Here is a 21,857-nt window from a genome sequence, read left to right as displayed (position 1 = left end):
TCCCCTGCTTTTTTTTTTCTTTCTTTTTTAGCTCCGCCACCAAACAGACAAGAAAGACTTCTCTCTCTCTGCCATATTTTTCAGCTCGACTTCCTTCCTGCCCAGAAGCACTCAAGTATCTCGTTAGTTCTCTCACAGCTAACATCTCTCCTCTCTCTGCCAGGAGCAAAAACCTGATTGGGGAGGGGGATAAAGAGAAGAATGGGTGGGGGGACTACATCAAGAAGTTTGGTGGGTGAGATTCTCCGCAGAGCTAAAGGTGAGAGACTGTAATATCATTTAACTACAGTAATTACAGAAACAAGAGGCGCACAAAGGAAACGAATGGAGATGAGAGGGTTTTCTCTCCCTGTGGACAATGTACACCGAAGGGCCTGAGTTTCATCATTAACTTAGCACGGATTCAAGTACGTGCAAAAAACACATTGCAAAGATCATCGTAGGTGTGACAAGAGCGTCGTCCTGATTTCTAATGCATCGACAAAAGTTTGTGTATTGCTTGTGTCATTTAATAGATTCCACAATTTGTTCTTTTCACTAGCACACACCTTTTTCCCTTTCCCCCCGTTTATGACAGTGGAGCAAATCAAGAGATTCAACTGATGACATTACATTCCCTTTAACTGCCCTCTCTCTCTCTCTTTCACACACACACACACATTGGTCATCCATCAAAGCAGCGAGTGTTGTTTCTTCCCCCCACAAGTCTCATACACACAGGTATAAATCACTGTGCCTGATTTCTGGGGCCAGGGTTTAAATAATTAAAGAGGTTTAATTTATCAGGATTTAGCACCCCCTGACAGTAGGGCTGACAAGAGAATGAGAGATATATTAAGAAAGAAAGAAAAAAAAAGAGGTCATCATACATGAGAAACACATACAGAAATTATTACACATTTTACTGGAGAATAACGGACATTGAGGCCTAAGTGGCACCAAAGACTAAAGTGAGAAGGCATTAAGTTTCTGCTCTACAGCTACTTGATCTGGGTGAATGCAGTTTTTATTTACCTGTTGGTCGAAGACAAATGCAATGCATCCGTGTGTGAAGACTTGTGCTACTGTATATGGGCAATTACAAGTTATTGGAAAACAACACTGATGTAAAACAAGAGACATTTTTTCTCATTTTAAAAATTAAAATACACACATCTAGCTCAAATAAAAAGCAAAGTCAGACAAATTTCTCGTTACATCACATGCCGCCAGTATTTGGAAGGACACAAATAATAAAACTGTCAATTCTTTTTTTTCTTCACAGCCGTTGGCAGTGATGTTCAGAAGGATGATTTTGTATTTCTTTTGTTGTTTTTTTGAAAGAAGGATCCGAGACAATCGAAATGAAAATAAAAAACACACAACAGTAGGTACAGTAAAAGTCATATCACGTCATCAACTGTTTAAAAAGGTGAAGTAATGGTTATTCTGCTAAAACTATAACATGTAACTCCACCAAATCCTCAGTTTCAAAAGACCAGTGACAGTTTTGTATAATGCATTTGAAAAAAAACCCAAAAAGTAGAACAACTCATTTGAGCCGAGGACATTGTTTTTAGAATGAAATCTGTGTTGAGTTATGTCTTGCAACCGAGCCGGGAGGCGCTGTCATCCACCGACCTGCCAGAGAACGGTGGAACTCTACTGCCCTCCTATGGCCACAAGCATGCAGAGAAACTCTCACCAAATAAAACGGAGAGAATCACAGGCGCTGACCTTACGAGACACTGAAGGTTCTACTTGTATCGGTTGGTTCACTGGATGAAGTATTAGCCCTATGCGTTTTGGAAGTCAGAAACAAGATCTACCAGCAGGCACAAAGACATGTGGGAGAAACATTACAATAAAGCAAACAGCCATCTCAGGCTTTGTTCGACCCTTGTATTATTTATTCTTTCCAGTAGATCTCTGAAAACAGAGAGAACACATACTCTCTCACACACACGTCACCCAGACACAACATAAAAAAAACACAGAGCTTCCATCTGCTAATAAACCAAAAATAAAAAAACCCTCTTCTCTTTTGAGAGTAAACATGCATCGTCACTCTTGAGTATTTTATTATATATTACCGTTAACATCACTTGACCGATGACTTCACTGAGTGAAGCTCGTTGTTTGCTGGCAATAGTTAGCCACGTAGTGGTCAAACCCTTTCATAACATCAAGTATTGATTTTAATCACAACTTTGGAAGTTTTTGGCTATATGACACCAACATGTCATCGATGAACAGCTTCAATAAACATAGTTTAATAGATATTCAACAAACTATCAAATCTACAGACTCAACTCATGGGGGAAGATAAAAGATTATCACACCAGAAACACTGTATCCTAAATCAAACAGTACAATATGCTTCTTTAACCATATTGCTTGATTTATTATCTGAATAATAAACCTAATAGATTCATAGTTACAATACCAATTCCCTGTGAAACTGATTACCCATAGTAATACAGTACCAACAACCTTATGATCGACGAATGATGATTTAAGTGTGTTGCTTGGTCTTCTCAAGACTTCACAATCTACCCTTCACGTCACTGGATCCCTGCTCTGATGGGTTGGTCCTCACGCTCTAGTTGTCCAAGAGGGAGCGCTGTAGAGCCTCCTGGATCATTGTGTGCTCATCTGTAGAGTAGTCCTGCAAATACAAGATAATAAAAAAAAAAAAGTTAACTGATGAATGACATAAAAACAGAAACTCAATATAGTGTTTAGGGGCTTAACCTACGACAAAGGTATCATAGGAGAAGGTGTGTCTGATCTTCAGGTGCTGGAAAAAGTCAGCACTCCTGTAGTTCGGGTCCCCCCAGGGCATTGAGGCACAGATGGGGCAAACCTGAACAGACACAAAGTGAGAGTGACATCAACATAAACATTTCCGGTTGTAAACTGAGAACAACTGGTTGAATCACAATGCAATGTTGATTTCTTACTACTTGGCGTGTATCTCGAGAATGCTGGGAAGTGCAGTGTTCGACCAGGCCGTCCTGATCGAGGTTCTGGCAGTTGCAGTACGGGCATGTGAAGGTGTAGCGATTTGGCACTGGACTAGAAAGACATTTAGATGGAAAGAGAAAGTATTAATGATAAAAAATGCTTTTTTAGAATGTGGCACTTTGGTTGTAATGAAATGAATCATAATACTGGTTAACACAAATGTAAGATTTATGTCATTATATAAGAGGCTAAAGTAGGGGTGGGCGATATTGCAAAAATATCATATCACATATTTTTCAGGCAGGATCAAAATACAGCCCCACAAGGTAACAAATAACAGACCGGTAACGCCAAATAGATTTTAGTAAAGTAGTTTTCAATTACAAGACTTTTGTAAATCAGCTTATTTAAGACAGATCCTCAGAAGAACCAGTCTCTTCACATTCTGTGTTTTTGAGGTAGCAGTATAGAGAGTTTAAACCTAATATATCCTGTAGGTTTACATTGATTGTCTGACAGAGGCCTGATTATATACGATATGGGAATGGACTTCCATCTTTATTTAATTAGGTTTTTTTTCTCTCTCTGATATTATGAATGGGGAAGTGACGTCCCTCAGGGAGCGCGCATGCACGTGATGGGCCATTGGTCGGGGCGGATCCTGATGAAAGCACAACAAAGGATTACTTCCAGAACTGGAACTATTACCTATAACTTGTACCTTGGAGAACTTTTGGGAATTACTTTGAGACCAGGACTAATCTTCTTGGCGGCTGGTGGTGGGGAGATTACATAGAATATTCTTGTGTTTCTGTCTGCCACGTTTCACCACGCACACCTGCATAAAACCTCTGTTTTGATACTTTTACATTATGGGACTAAGTTATTAGACTATATAAGTTATTGAACTGGGGACATTATAATAACTTTGGGATTTGGGGGAATAATTGTTTTTATTTGTATTGTTTGGTCTTACATTTGAAACAGGTAAACTGGCAGCATTTGTACACAGCGTGTCAGATACGCTCGTTCCCTTAAAAATAGCATGTGTGGTTTTTATGTAAGGTGAAAGAATTACAGTCTCTTGGGCATATATTTGCATATATGTATAGACCAGAAACCTCACGATGCAGCTCCACTGCAGGCACGCTGCAGGCACGCAGGCCCGGACGCAAGTGTAATTTGTTACCATATTATCACCAGTAAAGGTGGGGTGGAATGTTCATGCGGGTGTGTGTCTCTAAATCGGACAAAATAATTCCTTTGGGTGTGTGATGGGTGGATGAGTCAAGCATACGTGTGGTTTAAGATGAGGTCAGAGCCGATCTAACGATCTCTCTGTAACAGCAGATCGTAGAGACATTTTAATCGTTTACAATCTAATGTCATTTCGCACATCCATTGGCTAAATTCTATTTTACAGCAAAGCGAGGTTATTTTCTGAATGAATCCAACTAACTGGGTGAAACAACTATAAAAGGTCACAAGGGTGGTGAGAAAAATATTATACAGATTCTAAACTATGCCAGTAAGACGTATTTAGTATCATATTAGGGATTTTGTGAAATGAATAAAACGTAGAAATGGGTCACCTGGGTGACTACACAGTTTTCTGAGTGTTTAAATCCTGTGTAAAATCTACAGTATTCCCTATACACAGTATATAGTGGCCTCAGAACCACCTCTACTTTGTGCCTCCCAAAAACATCCCACAATGCATCGCTTCATCTTCGAAACATATGTTCACAGGGAGGCTGACATCACTTGTGTTGATGTAGAAGTGTTGTTTCAGAGATCAGTGAGACATGAAACACAGGAGATGAAACAGGAGTCCAGTCTGAGCAAGAGATGTAAGAGTTCAAAAGGCTCACCAGATGCAAAAAAAAATGATGTATAATATATTTTCGTGTTTCAGCAGTTGCTCCCACATTCGGCAAAAAGTAAAAATACCCTCTTTTGTAAAGCACTAGTTATAAATACTTTAGTTTGTCTGTGCAGTTACAAAGTGAATGTGTCTGCTCCAAGCAGCGGCAGAGTCAAATCAGAGCAGTCATTTCTCAAGAGGAGAGCGGAGGTGACCAACAAAGTGGAGGATTTGTTAGAGAGCGAGCGAATTAAATGTGTGTGCAGTGTTTCCTGTTAATTACAGAGACGCTGACGGCCCACCGTAGTCTAATTTGTTCCGAAAAGCTGTTATACTTCTCATAATAATATAAAAGATCTGTAACCTAGACTTTCGTACGATTGCCTCACTGTAGAGCGGCGTGCGGCGCTGCTAGAGGGATTCATGCCGACATCTCTACAGATACTGAGTCAGCACATCAAGTGTAGATCAGTAACGTTGTTGTCATGATAGCGTAGTGTGTAGTGTGTAGTGTCAAGCAACTGAGAGTCGTGTTTTCTCTATCACCTGATGATGGCAGGCTGGCTCTGGGCAGTGGTCCTCACCCCCTCCTCAATGTAATCCTGGTATTTTGAACAGGCAGCTGTGTGGCTTCTCATCTGAGAAAGGCCAATCTGAAGAGTGAGAGAACACATATCAGTAACTACCACTGTATGACCAACATCATGCCACATGTCTCACGTAGGTGATTTGAACTGAATATAAAGACGGCAGTCCAGGATCAATGTCATGTTATGATGTCAATGGTTGCCGTGTGAGCGGCGCGTGTGCAATGCGGAACGTCTTGCTTTTTCATTTCGGCATCCATTAGGGCGTCTGTGGCTGAGGGTGTAGAGCGGTCGTCCTCTAACCAGAAGGCGGCTCGATCCCAGTCGTCCCCATCTGCATGCCGAAGTGTCCTTAGGCCAGATACTGAACCCCAAATTGCCCCTCATAGAAAAAATGTGCTGCCCATAGATGCACTGTATGAATGTGTGTGTGAGTGGCAAAAAAAAAAAAACTGTACTCTAAAGCGCTTTGAGGTCATTAAGACTAGAAAATCTCTATATAAATACAGACCATTTACCATTTATCAGGTTAGAGCGTCCGTGAGAGCCGTGCTGCTCTTCTAGAGTCGGGGTCTCGCCTATTTTCTCTGTGTACCGCGCACGGTTCACAGCAAAACAGACAGTGAAAATGATCTTTCACCACAGCGTCAATGTTTATCTGTTGAATGTCAAAAACATAAATATTTGCAACACTTCCTGCGCCTGTTTCAAAGTAAAAGCACTCTCCCGTTTCTGTTCACTGTATCCATTCATTTCTCTGAACAAGGTTTGAATTGTTCTTGCAGGACCGGAAGATGCACGGCTTCATACCTTGTGACAGCTTTTGCAAAGGTCATACCTGAGCTCCGCATCCCTTGCAAGCTGCCACAGACGATTGGATGAGGGCCTCTAGGTCAGCAGCTTTAGTCCATTGGCCCAGCGTGGCCCTACATACAGCACAAACGGGCTTCTGTGGTCGCAAACACTCCTGCAGACAACTCTGGCAAAACCTGATAGAAGATGAGAGAAATGGTGCGATGATGAATAAAGCGACTGTGTTTGCATCATGTGCCCTAGTGTCGGAGCTTTACACTGGTTTCGTTCTCAGGATACGACGTTAACATGGAACGTGAGAAAGCAGGTTATCCAGGTTTCTGATCATCTGTGTGCGGTTGTGTCTTGTTTTATCACAATCTCACAAACAATAATGTTCAAAAACCAGGATCGGATGTTTGAAAGGCTAAGCTAGTCTGGTTTGTGGGAAGGGGCCTATCCCAAGTTTCTGAACATTAAAAGCGATGTTACTATGAGCAACACGGACGTGGGACACTCATCATGGGAACCTGGACACTTGATCATGTGTGATCGGCTTTAACTTGATCTGTTGTGACTGTTTCTGTGCTGCCATGAACAAAACACTGTCTGACATGGGGAACTGGATACTGACATTAGCTCTGGATGATCCCTGCACAGCTCAAGACCAGAGCTTCCTGTAAATCAGATGGGAAGTCCCCACCTCAAGAGGGCGCAGGGACTTGTAGTCCTCTCGAACGACTCAACGAGTTCCAGCAGCGGAGGTCTGAACTACAACTCCCAGGTGAGGCCTCCTCGTCGGTGTAAACAAAACTGAAACTGATTGAGCGAACTGCCAATGGTTTTATCCAACATTAAAACGAGTAGGAGAGAATCGGAGGGTTGTGATAGAGGCAGACAGACGCGGGGAGGGTGTGATGTGAGTGTGGCTGCACGACATGTTGGTAAACAAGCTTTGTGTCGCTTTATTCTCTGCTCGTACGACTGCATCGCTGCTGGTGGACGTCGGTTCAGGGAGGGGGTGCCAATCGGAGATAAAGGCAAAGATACTCACGTATGTCCGCATTGTGTTTTGACGGGACTGTCGAAGATCTCCAGGCAGACCGGACACACGAACTCTGACACGTCGCCGCCGCCGCCGTCCGACACGTTCTTCTTGTGCTGAGCTGCGCTGAAGCCTCCGAGCATCGCCATTTCTTTTCTTCACTGGATCAGTCGCCCACCGCTCGTCCCCGTGACGTCACCGGCGGCTGGCTCTGTTGTTTTAAAGCGCGAGGGCGGGGTACGGAGAGCGCAACGGTTCAAACGCACGTGCATTATTTTTTTCCACGCGCAAACTCACAACACATTGACCGCCCGTCGTCAGAATCCGCTTTGTTTGCCATGTGTGTGTACACATACTAGGAATTTGACTCTGGTGTAGTTGCGCTCAGTGTACTTACACAAATAGACTTACAATTAACTACCAGAAACTATCAAAATAAACGTGATCACCATGGGCAACAGAAATAAACTGTACAAGACAGCAGAGCAACGGTAAACAAAATGTGCAAGAGTGGACAAGAAACATTTAACTCCTAATTATAACCAGAAGACAATAGTGCAGAGTGCAAAGATCAAATATCAAAATAATATGGGTCGATAACATACAGGTTATTTATATGGGGCAGTTGTTTACACGTTGTTTACGTGTCGATTTTTCAATGCCTCAACAACACATTGATCGCATGTCATCACCCTGTTTTCTCAACGTGTCCACAACGTGTTAATGACATGTGATCTCAGACTTCACTTTCATGTGTATTTGAGCCTTTGAGCCATTTTCTGAGAAGAAAATGTAAGGCACATGTAACAGAGAGGAATAATCTTCCCCCAGAGTTTTTGGTCTCTTTTTTTGGCCAAGCCGTGAGTCTCGAACAGTTGATCAACTCACTGGTTATCTCTTGTTTTTTATACCTGAGAAATATTATCAGAAAACCAGGAGTGGGTTTCAGAGCTGGGTAAAGTGGTGGCTTTTAACTAAATCTCATATAGCCTGATAAACGATGTAGAATGATACAGTGATAAGTGGGTAATGTTTCTGCAGTTTCACTCAATGCTTTCACTCATTGTGTTTTGCATGTGGTAACAAGGCTTTGAGGTAGGCAGAGATAACAGATTAGGGTCAGGTTGGGGCCAGGTTATGCATCATAGGACAAAACCTGTTCAGGGTAGCGATAAGGTTAGATTGAGGTAAAGATAAAGGCCAACACATACCAACAAGGAAACAGACTCCACTACCTGCACAATTCCTGACCTAGGAGTTAAATGCTTTTACCTTTTATTATTATTATTATTACTACTAGTAGTAGTAGTTATAGTAGTAGTAGTATTATCTATTATTATCAGTTAATTGTTAACTTAAGATATTGTATTGAGTTGAACCATAACAGTGAAGTTCTCTTAAAAGTACTCCCTTCATGGACATTGTTATTGTTGGAGTGCTGTGCAGCTATTCTAAATATTTGAGATGTATAGATTCTTACCCATCATGTAGTACTATTGGGGAGGCATCTGGTCCGTGCCATATTCATTCTGCAGTATGACAACACTGTCATGCAGAACTATCTTCATGCATAAGAACAAGGAGTCTTGTGACCTGAAAAGAATCCTGATCTCAGCATCACAGAGTCGGTCTGGGATTTCAGGAAGACACATAAGACACTGAGACAGCATGAACCCACATAAGAACTGGGGTTAGATCTCCAAGATAATTTGTGCTGATAAAAGAAACATCATCGACTGCACAATGATGCAGCCAATGGCTCTGGATCAAGATGCTAGGGACGTGCACCCAAGTCTGATCAACCTGTGGTGGGCCTGCCTTAGAAGAGGGTGTCTTGTGATTAAAAGGCCGAAACACCTGATGACGCTTAGGTACACAAGTGAAGGGGTATATTCTCCATCTTGTCCTATGTTCTAAAATGGGAATGTGTTCAGTTTAAAAAGGCATCGAGGTAATGATGTCTGATCTACTGATCGGGCCACATGGCTTTCATAGTACTACCATACAAACCAGTAGCGAGTCAGATTTACCTTTTGCCTCAGCGTACCCTCAAGTTCGGCCTGTATCGTTGATTACAAGGCCAAAGGACGTGATGACAACTGAAGCTATGTCCCTAACATCCACTGGTGGCCGCTAACAAGATCTACTGGTAGTTGGTGGTTTAATTTGTGCAGAAGACCTTCAAACGTACAAGGGATATTCAACATATTGTCCTATCTTCAAAAATAAAACAACCTACCAGGCATGTTAAAAACAAGTAGAAATAGTGCTGTTTCAAAGGCAAAGCTTGTTCACATCAAATATAGATTTTAGGTTTTTCTTTTATGTACTTTGTATGACGTTAATTGGTAAATAAAACCTATTCATTTTGCTTCAAAAACTTTTGCACAGCAGTAAAGTTAAATATTTTCTATGTGCACTTTTTTTTTACAGTAGAATCTATTAAATCATCAACAGTAAAACCTCGCACTTGAACATTGTGCTGGTGATGCTGCAGCTCGTGGGCTCCGCATCCTCTCCTCCTCAGCACGTGGGCCCCTGATGCCGCTGAACTGTCACAACTCTGCGCATGCGCGGTATCGACGAGGGGGCATTTCCAACAGTGGAGGAGGCGTAGTTAGCCGCGGCTAGCAGGTGCTAAAGGTAAGATGTGCGGGGGTTGTGGCTGTTTCAGCGGACAAAACGGCGGCATCTCTCAGTCGAGGCAGCGTTAGACCTGGGGCCGCAGTCACGGCGAATGTCCGGACGGTTGCCTGTGAGAACCGTCGCATATTCCCATCTAGCTACACACCGCCCATGCTAGCTACAGCAATTGTTAGCTAGACAGCTGCGCAGAAATGGGCGTTCACTGCTCAGCTTGTGCTCAGCTGGGGGCCCACGCCAGCCACAGCATCAGCTTTGGGTCGGGGTTGAGAGTCACTGAGGAGAAACACTCTCTCTCTCTCTCTCTCTCTCCTATTGTTGTTGTGGGTCGCGGTGTAGTGGCTCCGTGTAATGCGCAGTAGTAAGACATGCTGTTGTTAGCTCAGACATGCTAACTCGCTAAACGGACGCTCGCTAGGGTTGGTAACCGGAATAGCCGGTCAGCTCGCTGGGGAACGGGAAGCACGACCCCCCCCCTGCTGTGGTTCAAGGCTTCTATCAGAGTTTAGGCTCACACACACACACATACGTCTCCTATTGCGATGTAAGTTTAAGCTAACCGATGCTAATTGCAGGGTGCCATGGGTTACACGCCTGCAACGTAGCTCACACATTCACTGGCGCAAACAGGAGCGCGAGACCAGTCCGTAAGTCTCCATCCTGGTTATGAGCCCTGTAATTCAGATGGTGTGTCGAGGTTGCGTGTATCATGATAATAATCTCAGTTCAACCCAGTGGCTTTTAAATAAACCACACGATGCACCCTCACATAATCCCCCCCACACACACACAGCACATGCACTGCTTCTCAAAATAGTGGTGCCCTTACACACCCCCTCTTATCTGAACCATTAGATTTTTATATTCCCCTTTAAACAATGATTGTTACGACTGTATTTCTTGTGGATTGGATTAGCACTGTCTGAATCAGAATGAAATGCTGCCCAATTTCCCTCCTGCCCTATTTTCTTACTGCTCTCCTTGTTTCATTGCAGCTTGAAGACGCCTCGAAAAAAAGAAAATCACTCCACCATGTACGTGTCTTCATGATGAGCGACCTTCGACTCTGCACGCGCTCAAACCAAGGAACGGAATAAGTTCAACTGCAGACACAGACAATCGGCCTGTTTGACTGGAAAGGAGTCAGACTATGAGCCGGTACCAGAGATGCCCGTAAGAAGGCATCCCTACAGGCTGCAGCCTAGCTACGCCACCTGAACCCTGTTTAGAGGATGTGCTGCTGATCGGACGTGTCGTTCCTCTTCCACCTCTTCAAAACGTTAATAACGTTGAGTGTGAGCCTGTGTGTGTGGGGTGAATAATGGTGGCAAAAAATGGTGCCTGAGCGTCGCGTCCTGGTGCAGTGTGTGCCAAAAGGGGTGAGGTTATCTCAGAAAAGTACAACAGCTGACTGATAGTCTGCTGCCGATAATGGATGCCAAGTTAAAAGAGGACCTGTTTCGGAGGTATGTGACGGCACTGGAGAGGCGCCTGGAGGAGGGAGGGGAATACAGAGGGATTGGAGCTGCACCAGAGGGGGACAAAAGCAGACACAAGGACAGTGAGGCCCTGCTCTCCACAGCCACAGCTCTGCTAGGGGCCTACCAGCCAGATCCGCCACAACGTTTCCGCATGGTGCGTTTCTATGAGGTGGTGGAGAACTCTCTCCGCTGCCAGAGAGGGGGGAACCTCAGGAGCCTGGAGAGAGCCTTCCACACCCTGGAAACCATCTGCACCAACCTCTTACTCTTCCCCTGGAAGAAGGAGTTCAGATGTATAAAGGTGAGTTTAGTAGACTCACATCATTTTGTGTTATCATTTATTCTTATTTACAATTGTGTTTTAAAGCTGATTTCAACCAATATTTGACCATTAAAACACCATTAGCTTTCAATATTATTTTCCTCAGGAGTGTGTATTAATCATAATTTGATAAATTACCCAACCTCTGTTTGTATAATTCAAAATTATGAAATGCAGACCTGAAAAATTAAACCACTGACTTATAAAAAATAATACATTAGCTTATGTCTAAAAATTGAGTATCCAATAAGTCCTATAAAGCATCATGACTTGAGGCTTCCCAAGATAAGCACCTGACGTATTAACAACATTTTCATCCTAGAATATAATTAACATCTGCATATCCTCCAATAACTCTTGTTCAGTTTTGGGAGTATTTATTTTCTAAGAACACCATACAGTGTGTTAAATGTAAAACCCAACAACAGGCAACATCTATATCCGAGTAAATATTTTGTAATGCTGTTTATACTTTTACATCTCTAATGTTTTTAAAGTCAAAGAAATCAAACCCGTTACTTTATATTATATGTTATCAGAGGAATAACATGTGAGGTCTATCTTTAGGCTCAGTGTTAGTTTTATCATGTCAAGCTGTTTTAAATGACTGACACTAATGCTGATGAACTCATTTTTCTTTTAGACCTTCACTGGCCCGTACGTGTACCATCTGCAGTCAGCCATTTCGGAAGCTGAACTGCGATCTGTAATGCGCACCATTGGCTACGCGTGTGACCATGATTCGCAGTTCCATTTGCAGGAGCACCCAGGAGGAGCAAATCATCTGCGCCAGTTGGCGTTTGAGCTTTTCCTGGCCCAGGCAGAGTGTCGTCTTCTGGGAGAGGTAGTGGCCCTGGCCCGCGGTTCAGCCTCAGAGCTGGAGGCCCTGGAACTCCGCAGGGGTTGCAGAGATGACGCAGCTGGCTGTGCCGAGGCGCTCCGCAGACGTGACAGCCTTGGGGCAGATATGGCTCGTCTGTCTGTGCGGCCGCTGGATATAGAGAGGCCTCATGCCCACCACCTGAGGCGAGGGAGCCGACCATCTAAGTCTGTGGATGTTACGGATGGGGCTGGTCACTGGCATCCAGCACTTAGCAAGCCTGTCTTAAAGGCCTCATTGAGTCTGAGGAAGGAGCCCCTGTTTGTGGATGCAGAGGAAGATATGAAGGATGAGATCATCAGGCCCAACACCTCAACATCCCTCTTCTCTGTGGTAGCCCCACCTTCCTATAGCCCTGTTGCAGATTTCTTCCCAATTCAGTCGCCTCCCCCGGCTGACGTTTACACATCCTACCACCTGTCCTCTTTGGATGAGATTGACTTGTACACTGAGAGAGGCGGTGCTGGGACAGGAGGAAGGCAGACTCCCTCTCGACCTCCGTCCAGAGAGCCTCGGGATGCAAGGGACGGGTGGCTGCTCAAAGCTCATGGTAGTGTGAAGTGTCAGGGTTGTGGGCTGGGCTGCTCAACTATGGCTTCCTGCCAGAGGTGTGACATGATCCTCTGTCCTGCCTGTCATGATGTTGACCCCTCCCCTTGCTGTGGCCTCCAGGACTACCACCCCAAATCCCCACGACCCCTTGATGGATACATCCCTGTCAAGGAAAAGCTCTCTGTCTACTCGAATACCCACTCCCACGCCCACCTCCACCCGCACCCCCTCACACTGACTCACTCGCACTCCCACCCCCACCCTCACCCCCAGATGGTGGAAAAAACCCTCATGTCCACGAAGCTGTTTGCAAGCAAGTCTGTTGCCTTGACAACACCAAAGGGAGGCAGCAGTGAGCGAATAAGCTTGGGGGGATCGCGCTGCGGGTTCTGCAACAAGCCAGGTGCATCGCACACCTGTGTGAACTGCTCTAAGGTGTCATGTGACTCGTGCATGGGCTTGTATGCAAAGGATATTTGCACACGAAAGAATCCGCAGCACAGCTTTGTTCCCAACCATCAGCTCAACTTCAAATCTGGCACTATATCTCACCTGGTGTACCGATGAATCAGGCGGACTGAATATGTTCTCTCCCCTCTCGTACCTCCCTTACCCCTCGGTGTAATCTTGCACTACTGCTTTAGCTCTGTTACCACTTAAACAACTCACTCTCTTGCCCTTTATCTGATGATCTTTTTCCGCTCTCTCTAACATTCTCTTGAACTTTGTACATTTTTCTCTTGCTATCAGTCGGACCCTGGAATGCACACGCCACAGAGAGCCAGATCGTGTGCCCTTCTCTCTGCCTTGTACAAGTTCAGGCCTTTTTAATCTATTACTTCTTCTTCCTTTTCCTTGCTACCTGCTCTTGAGTAGTCATGTGATGTTGTAGCGCTTCCCAAATTCCTCAAATTTTGTCCTCCTCTAAAGGGAAACTAGAGAAAAGAAAGTTCAATTCCTTCTCATCTTGAATGAATTCCGTCCAAATGAACATATTTACTTTGCCTAACTTCTCAGCTAAGAATTCCTCTAATATATAAATATATATATATATAAATATATACTGTATATGTGTGTGTGTGTGTGCGTGTGCGTGTGTGTGTGTGTGTGTGTGGGTGTGCGTGTGTGTGTAGAAAAGACCTCTGAGCTTGCATTGTGACAAAGGAGATCTTTTTAAACTTGAAAATAAGTAAGGAAAACAGAAAAAATACACTGGACGTCAATAAGTCAATAGTATATATTTTTAATCTATTCTGTAGAACAATGTGAGACTGTTATATGGGCATGAGGTGTGGCGTTGGGAGTTCGGGGTATAAACGTGTGTCTCTGGGGCGTGGGGTGGGAGATATCTCAAAGGGACATATTGAGATGATGGTCAGATGCCATATATTCTATTTAAAAGATTATGCCTTGTAAATGAACCCTCAATTGTTAATGGTTATATGACTGAGGTTGAAATGCTGCTGTTGACTTGAGACATTGAAGATGTTTGGTGTTGACTTCTTACTGGTAAATGGCCTGTTGAGTTGTGTCATTTCCAAGCCCCCGATCCCCCTCCCTTTCATTACACCTCCATGGACCATGATGTTGTAGTTCCCTCTGACCAGATCAGTGGTTCCCTGTCAGTCTCATGTGGGGTCAAAGATAACTCGCGCTGGACCACAAATCAAGCGATTGCAGTTGTTTTGATAGTGTTTGAGCCGATTGGTCTTAGACAGTATGTGAGTGTAATCTCTGACGCGGTTTCTGTCTACCTCAAATGGCTACAGCGAACACACCCAGTTTGACATTGTGGTTTCAAACTAACGCAAAAAGGTGAAGAAATACTGAGTCTATTACATTATTCTACTCTGATTTGCACTTTGTTTTTTGATTGACTAGAAAATATCTCTTGCAATCAACAGATATACCCACTTTTAAAGGTTCAGTGTGTATAATTTAGTGACATCTAGTGGTGAAGTTGCATGTTGCAGCTGAATACCCCTCACCCTACCCTTCCAAACATGAAAGAGAACCTGTGGTAGCCTTCAGTTGTTTATTTTGTCCAGTTTGGACTACTGTAAAAAACATGGCGGCCTCCGTGGAGAGGATCCGCTCCAGATGTAAATATAAAGTATTTAAATATAAAGGTTCCATTCTCGGGTAAAGAAATGAACCATTTGTACAATTTAGATGAAAAACAATAGTGAAACCATAACTAGGATTATTTTATATTCAATTTCTGCCAATAGATCTCTTTCACCTAAATCCTACACACTGGACCTTTAAATGTTAACAGGTTATTTATTCTGTGACATAATCAGTTTCTGTATATACAGGGGGTTGACACAAAAACATGAACTGAAATTATAATTACGTGCCTTAGTTCAATAGCGCACCAACAAACACTTCAATCGTGAAGGGACTTTCTCAAAAGCGCTGGAGATTTATCCTGATTTCTGAGTTTATATGTTGTGTTTCTGCAAAGTTGATTACACAGCACTGTAATTTGTAAATCTCATGCAGTGTAATACAAGAGACTATTCACTCACAACATTAACACCTTGTTTAAAAAATTTAATCTTTTTAGCCTCCTGGAGAAAATTCTTAAATTGAATTAAATGGCTATTGCACTATATTTTACAGGGATTCATGTTGTTGCGCCTTCCCACCTTTACAACATAGTGATTTCAAGTGTGCAGTCATTTAAGCTTTGTGGTTTACAATGTGTTATTTTGCATATTTAATTTTGTATTTACCCAGAAAGCCCCATACTAAGGCCTTTAATCTGCTGCATCTTTGGTTAGCATGAGTTGTCCTCATCCAATCAAGGCCATTTGCTGCAGAAACATAATTTAACTAATTTATTAGTATAAGTCAAAGGCTTGGGGCTCACAGCTAAAACAACAATTATCATTTAAAACTGTCACCAATTAAAAGGGAAGATTTTGTGATCAGATTAGGTGATTAATGCAGTATAATGCATTCGTTAGCCAACAAGGGTTAATTTTAAATCATTATATTTCATAAAAAAAAACAAAAAAACTCAGGGTTGTTTTGACGGACTGTTTAGGCGTCGGTGGACTTTACGTTCCGTCAGGGAAACCCTCTTAATGCCTTAAGCTCATTCAGCTGTCGTGTCCTGAAGTAGTTTAGGTTTTTGGAGTTGTCATTTACATCACTCCAGTTTACCAGCCTGTAAACAATAACATGGTTTTGCCAAGCTACATGAATTAAAGCCTGTTTTATAACAAGAAGCACAGGAAAGAATTAAACAATACATAAGCTAATAAAACATCTGTGTTAGTATAGATTAAACACCAAGCAGGGTTTCTAAAACCGAGCATGTTGAACCATGAATATTGTCACAATTATGTATAAAATCCCACTTTAGAGACCAGTTTTCATAGGATAGTCTTACAGGGGTGAAAATCTGTAATAGTAATCATGTTTTGCTGATTCAAATTTGATAAATATTTTCTTTTTCTTACAAATATGATCAAACACCTTTGGTTTGAGGGACTAATGTCTGATCTCATACTTCTGTCCATTCCATCCCCTTAAAATCATGCTGTCTTCATTCTTATAAAACGACATAAAGAAGGGATGTTGCGATACCATTTGGATTTAGCTTAAGGATCCTTTGAAAGATGTTCTCGGGTCAACATTAGCTAACGTGTGCACCACAAAGATCTCGAGCGACCTCAGGGGAGGTTTGTTTTCATCTAATGAAGCCTCTGAATTGTTTCAATATTTATCACAGATGTATTTCAGTTGCTCGACTCTGTTCACCGCAAATCATACCAGCAACAAAGACAACTTTTCATGTATTGAGCCATGTTGCAAGAGTGATCATATTGCCAAATGAAGAACAAATCTCTTATCGGAGTAGGAAACAGAATGGTGTGGCTTTGCCGGATGTACAGTTGATATAAGAGAAATCTGTGATTTTGCTAAAGTTTGGCCTCGTGTCTGTAGATGTTGGCCTAAAAGGAGAATAATCAACACAGATGCCTACCTGCACATCCTGGGACGTGGCTTTGACTTGGATTAGCGGAATGATAATTTGTAGAGGTCTCTACAAAGGGCTACACAGTCTTCAGGGCTGCTGCTAAGTTTAAATCTTGAGGTGAACAACTGACTTGTCGTAGGTAAATAACTGATGTGGAGCTTACTTTTTGTTTGTCTGTGGAGATGAACTGATGTTGGAAGAGCATCAAGAGCTATTTTATTTTGTGTCTTGGAATACATTGAGCCATTTGAACACGATTGGTTTAACCCACACTCAAGTCATCGTGGAAGTCAATGCTCCCTTTACCTCTTTGTGTGGTTCTTACTGATATTGATAGTGGTGGTGTAGTTAGGCAGCCCCCCTTTACCATTCCCTGTTTCCCCCCAAAACCTTTTTCTCAGCATGCTCTGTAAAGGCCCAACCCCCTTACCTCCTCTCCCTCACCCCTACATGTACCCTCACCCACCTCTCCTCCCCCTTCCACCTTGGCACTGAGGACCATTGCACAATGTCTATGTGAAGGGGTACGGACCTTGATATCAATTTGTGGGCATACATGGGGGTGGAAAGGAAAATAGCCAAAATTGTTAATTGGTGAATATATATAAATATATATATAGAGAAATGTAAATGAGATTTTTTAAAATAATTTAAAGAATAAAATTCTAGAAAAAAAAAACACTGCTTTCTGTCTTGGAGGTGTGGATGTTTGAATTTATGTATGTTTGTAGACTTAATTTTTGAATGAGTACAACTATATTTTAGCTTTTTTAAATGACTGCAGAATTTTTATTTAGAAAAGTTGCCTGTTAGAATGACAAACTTAAATATGTACCATGACAATCTAGCACGGTTCTTCCTCTAACATCACTGAAGCCTCACAACTTTCCTGCCACTGACAATAACATCATTTGTTCCCCTTCTGTCAATTCAGTATTTAAATGATTACAAACCTACTTCCCAAACTTTGTTTCTACTTCCTAACTCACAAACTCAGGACACGTAGGAGCTTTGGAGTTTGCTGGCTGCCCTGATCTGCATGGTTTGGCTTTTCCCTATATGACCAATAGATGGCGATAAATACCCACATATACATTGACTGAAGCTGCTTAAAATACACCAGTCCTGAAAAAAAACGTGTTAACCTAATATATCTGTCTCAAAGTGAGATTTTATTGCATTTGCTCCTTGGGTTGGTCCACATTAGTAATTCAAGCAGATATATGGGTAAGGTGGTAAACAGTTGGAATACTGAATGTATGGCTATGTTTTTGCCTGATTAGAGAAAGTCAACCACAGAGAAGAGGCAGCCCCATTTTCTCGGCATATTTTGCTCCACTGTTTTTCTGAAAACGTCTGTAGCTTCGATGAGGCAAGAGGAGACAGAGTTGAGTATAGAAAAGATCAAATGCTAAAATGTACTGGCACATAATTGACAATGAGGATTCGCCAAAAAACATGTTTTCCTTTACTTTGTTAAAGATAAGGAGAAGATGTTGATATCACATTTACCAAGTTCATGAACAAATGGAATGACGTTTGCCTGCACCAAAGCCCAACCGTTTCCTTATCAAACCAAATTTAAATTCACTAGATCCTCATTTATATTTGTTCCCTAAACGTGCCTAGTTTTCTTCACTGAGATCCATGAATTACTCTCTGAGGGAAAAAAAACAAAAGTGCAAATGCTCCTAAAGTTAAATAAAGTGAAAACAATTCCTGGATGCACCCCGTGATCCGGATCCACATGGAAATATAATGAGTTCTTTCCCGGCCCATACCACGTCCTTGAGTGAGCTTGAGTGACAGGAAACAATGTCTGAGAGAAATGTCTGAAGAGGTGAGTGCAGAGCAATGAACGAGATTTCACGTAAGCAGGATTTATTTACCGCCCCACAAACAGTCCGTGGGAAATGTCCTATAGATGATACAAAGCGAGAGTTAGGATTATGTTCAAGCCTTTTCTTTAATTTGTGATTTGCACGCAGCACAGTTCCCACATATAAGACGGGATCCCTAATTTGAACCAACAGAAGCTCAGGGTGGAATTTCCTTTTTATATTAACAAACTTCATTTAGCCAGAACCTCAGATCCACGTGGTTTGTTTCACCACCTGAAGATCATTTAGGAATTCCTGCTTGGGGTAAACTTGCAGACGTGTATTTTGGCTCACAGTCCTTTTAACAAACGAGAACTGGAGCTTGCCGGTCATCGCTTGTCCAAATAATCTTCCATATTGCTTATAATAATTGGATCAGCGCCTTCCTGCAACGAAGCCATGTTAGATGAGGGACAGCAGTAGCTGAGATTACCCAGCACAGAGAGGAGACAGCCAGAGATGGACATCAGCAGAACCTCCGCAGTGACTGAAATGCAGAGTGAGTGCCCGTCCTTGCACCCGGCATCATCCTCTCCTCCGGGACATGTCAGCTCTGTGCTGACTTACAGCCTTTACCAGCCCTGAGGGAACCGAAGACATAATGAGTAATGAACATCGCCGTTCAGCAGGAGAGAAAGATAATGACTGATGGCAAACTGCTTAGCCTTTGAATAAATCCACCACCAGCAGCAGTAATAGGTCGTCTTAGTTAATGGTCAATTTAGATAACACCGTACAAAATTCATTAAGAGATGCATACGTATGTCTATACTGTATTCTTTAAAGCTTATCATCACCAGGACAACTTCTACTTCCCTGTATTTCCCTCCATGTATTCAACCATCTCCATAGTGACATTTAAGGGTTGAAGAAAATGGGCCAATTCCAAGAAATGATCATTGTGAGATTCCAGCGGCAGAGATCTCAGCAGTTGGCGGCTCACAGCAGCTGATTATTAGCTGGGGAAGGTGAGCACAGTTTCCAATGGACTACATTTAGAATCTGAAATCGTGTCACTACTAATCAGGGCAATAACTGACACACTGCACCGCACTGTGTGTTGTGTATTTTTGTGTTTTCCGCCCGCACATACAATGTTACTCTTACCTAACGCTGCATCTATTCCAGGGACAATTCATGCACCAATGCACAGACACCTGTACATTCACACATGCACATGCACTTGTGACAGGAATGAAATGAGCTGTGTAGGAGCAAGAATTGAGGGTGTTAGAAATGAGATTTAAACCTCTGTAAGTCTTTCCTCGCTGGTTAATTACATGTCAGAGGAGGATTGTGTCCTTCTTGTCTCCTTATGTCACTTCACAGGCTCTCTCTCTCTCTCTCTCTCTCTCGATATTTAGTTGTATTTTCTATATTTGATCGCGGTGCCTGTATTTGCAACACATTTCAGTAGTTGATGCTAATTCCTGTATTTTCTGTACCTTTCAATAATTAGTTGTGTTTTACAGCATTTTTTCAGATTGGTGAAGATATTCTCCTCTTTTGATTTGATATGTCTCCGTCTTTTCTTTAGTTGCAGTGCATCAAGCTCTCAGACCCACAGATGATGATGCATGTTGCGATATGGTTAATGATGAATTAATTCTTCAAACGTTTTTTATTTTTTTCATATTCTGTCGATGCATTGCAAGGTTATACATTTCTGGCAAATCGTTCCCTCTGGATTATTTCTCATCCAAATTTTTTTTCATCATCCTCGTAATCATCATGTTGACTTTAAACAATGACTTTCTTTGTTAATCTCCTGCATGTGAAGAATTGTTGTCGGTACAGTTATCGAGTCCTGTAATATACAGTAGATACTCAAGCTGCACCTCACATCCGAAATGATTCGGTTCAGTTTCCCTCTGTATTTTTATTGAATTATCTCATACTAACCGTGTTATTGGGCCAATCAAGTTTCTTTGAATAATGTAAAACACTTTGCCTTTGGTTAATTACTTGTGGTGAGGAGTCTGCGTGCATATGAATATTTTCTCCTCTGTCAGCACTCGCCTTTTTCTTTCCATTACATTGGCCTTCACTGAAGCCCTAAGAAAATCGCAGTGATGTTTCTACTGTGGCAGCCACTCACCCGTGGCACTCCAGCTTCTCGTCTCTTTCATAGCCGAAATGATAAAACAGCCTTGGGTCATTGTTACTGCAGAACAAGGTGTAACACATCATTTTTTTCCATAGTGCTGAAGCAATTTTCCAGCAGAAACATGGTCTTGCTGTGATGTGGTCAGTGGCAATGAGTTGTGAAGAGTGGGATGTATAGTGCTGTGCCTATAAATTGCATGAATACACTTTTCACTGCTGCTTTTCACCCATATCCAACACAAATATACATTTTAATACAAATCACAATCATTTACTAGAGTGGCACTCACATACAGTACTTCCTCCAAGGTCAAGTGATGTAACACGTCTTTACAGCTCTTATTATAGAAACATCGTCTGATAATCTGCATCAAAAGCAGCATGCGATATACAATATGAATATATTTTGTGATAGCAAATTAAAAACAAATTTAACTTACAATTGGGTGTACTACACACACATTTATATATGTTTATTTCAATCAATCAAATCCATCAAATTGTATTTGTATAGCCTCACAAATCACAATTTGTCTCATAGGGCTTTAACAAGGTGTGATGTCCTCTGCCTTTAACCCTCAACAAGAGTAAGGAGTGTGTGTGTGTGTGTGTGTGTCTTTGTCTTTGTCTTTTCATATATCGAGTGGTCCATTGTTTCTTAGAATGAAAGAGGAAAGAGAGCTTATCTGTGACTATGAGAAGAAATTGGTCATCAGGGTATTTTTGGCTTCCAAACTCAGAAAGTAGTGATTCAAATGGTAAAGCTTT

At 42.3% G+C, this 21,857-nt stretch overlaps 2 protein-coding genes across 2 annotated transcripts; one reads left to right on the top strand and one right to left on the bottom strand.

Annotated features, from left to right (window-relative positions):
* Window positions 1-755: 755 nt before the first annotated feature.
* Window positions 756-7,445, bottom strand: rnf114 (ring finger protein 114). The gene is made up of 6 exons (XM_035159089.2): window positions 7,244-7,445; window positions 6,236-6,386; window positions 5,357-5,463; window positions 2,943-3,057; window positions 2,738-2,845; window positions 756-2,647 (listed from the first exon to the last, which is right to left on the bottom strand). The coding sequence occupies exons 1-6, from the start codon at window positions 7,381-7,383 to the stop codon at window positions 2,582-2,584; spliced, it is 687 nt and encodes a 228-aa protein (XP_035014980.1). The 5' UTR covers window positions 7,384-7,445; the 3' UTR covers window positions 756-2,581.
* A 2,296-nt stretch (window positions 7,446-9,741) lies between these two features.
* Window positions 9,742-21,530, top strand: spata2 (spermatogenesis associated 2). Its single transcript, XM_035159088.2, has 3 exons — window positions 9,742-9,877; window positions 10,873-11,659; window positions 12,324-21,530. The coding sequence occupies exons 2-3, from the start codon at window positions 11,309-11,311 to the stop codon at window positions 13,677-13,679; spliced, it is 1,707 nt and encodes a 568-aa protein (XP_035014979.1). The 5' UTR covers window positions 9,742-9,877; window positions 10,873-11,308; the 3' UTR covers window positions 13,680-21,530.
* The last annotated feature ends 327 nt before the right edge of the window (window positions 21,531-21,857 follow it).

The sequence above is a fragment of the Hippoglossus stenolepis genome, chromosome 6, assembly GCF_022539355.2.
Source record: "Hippoglossus stenolepis isolate QCI-W04-F060 chromosome 6, HSTE1.2, whole genome shotgun sequence".
Taxonomy (NCBI): Eukaryota; Metazoa; Chordata; class Actinopteri; order Pleuronectiformes; family Pleuronectidae; genus Hippoglossus; species Hippoglossus stenolepis.
This window is presented reverse-complemented; position numbering and strand designations above follow the sequence as displayed.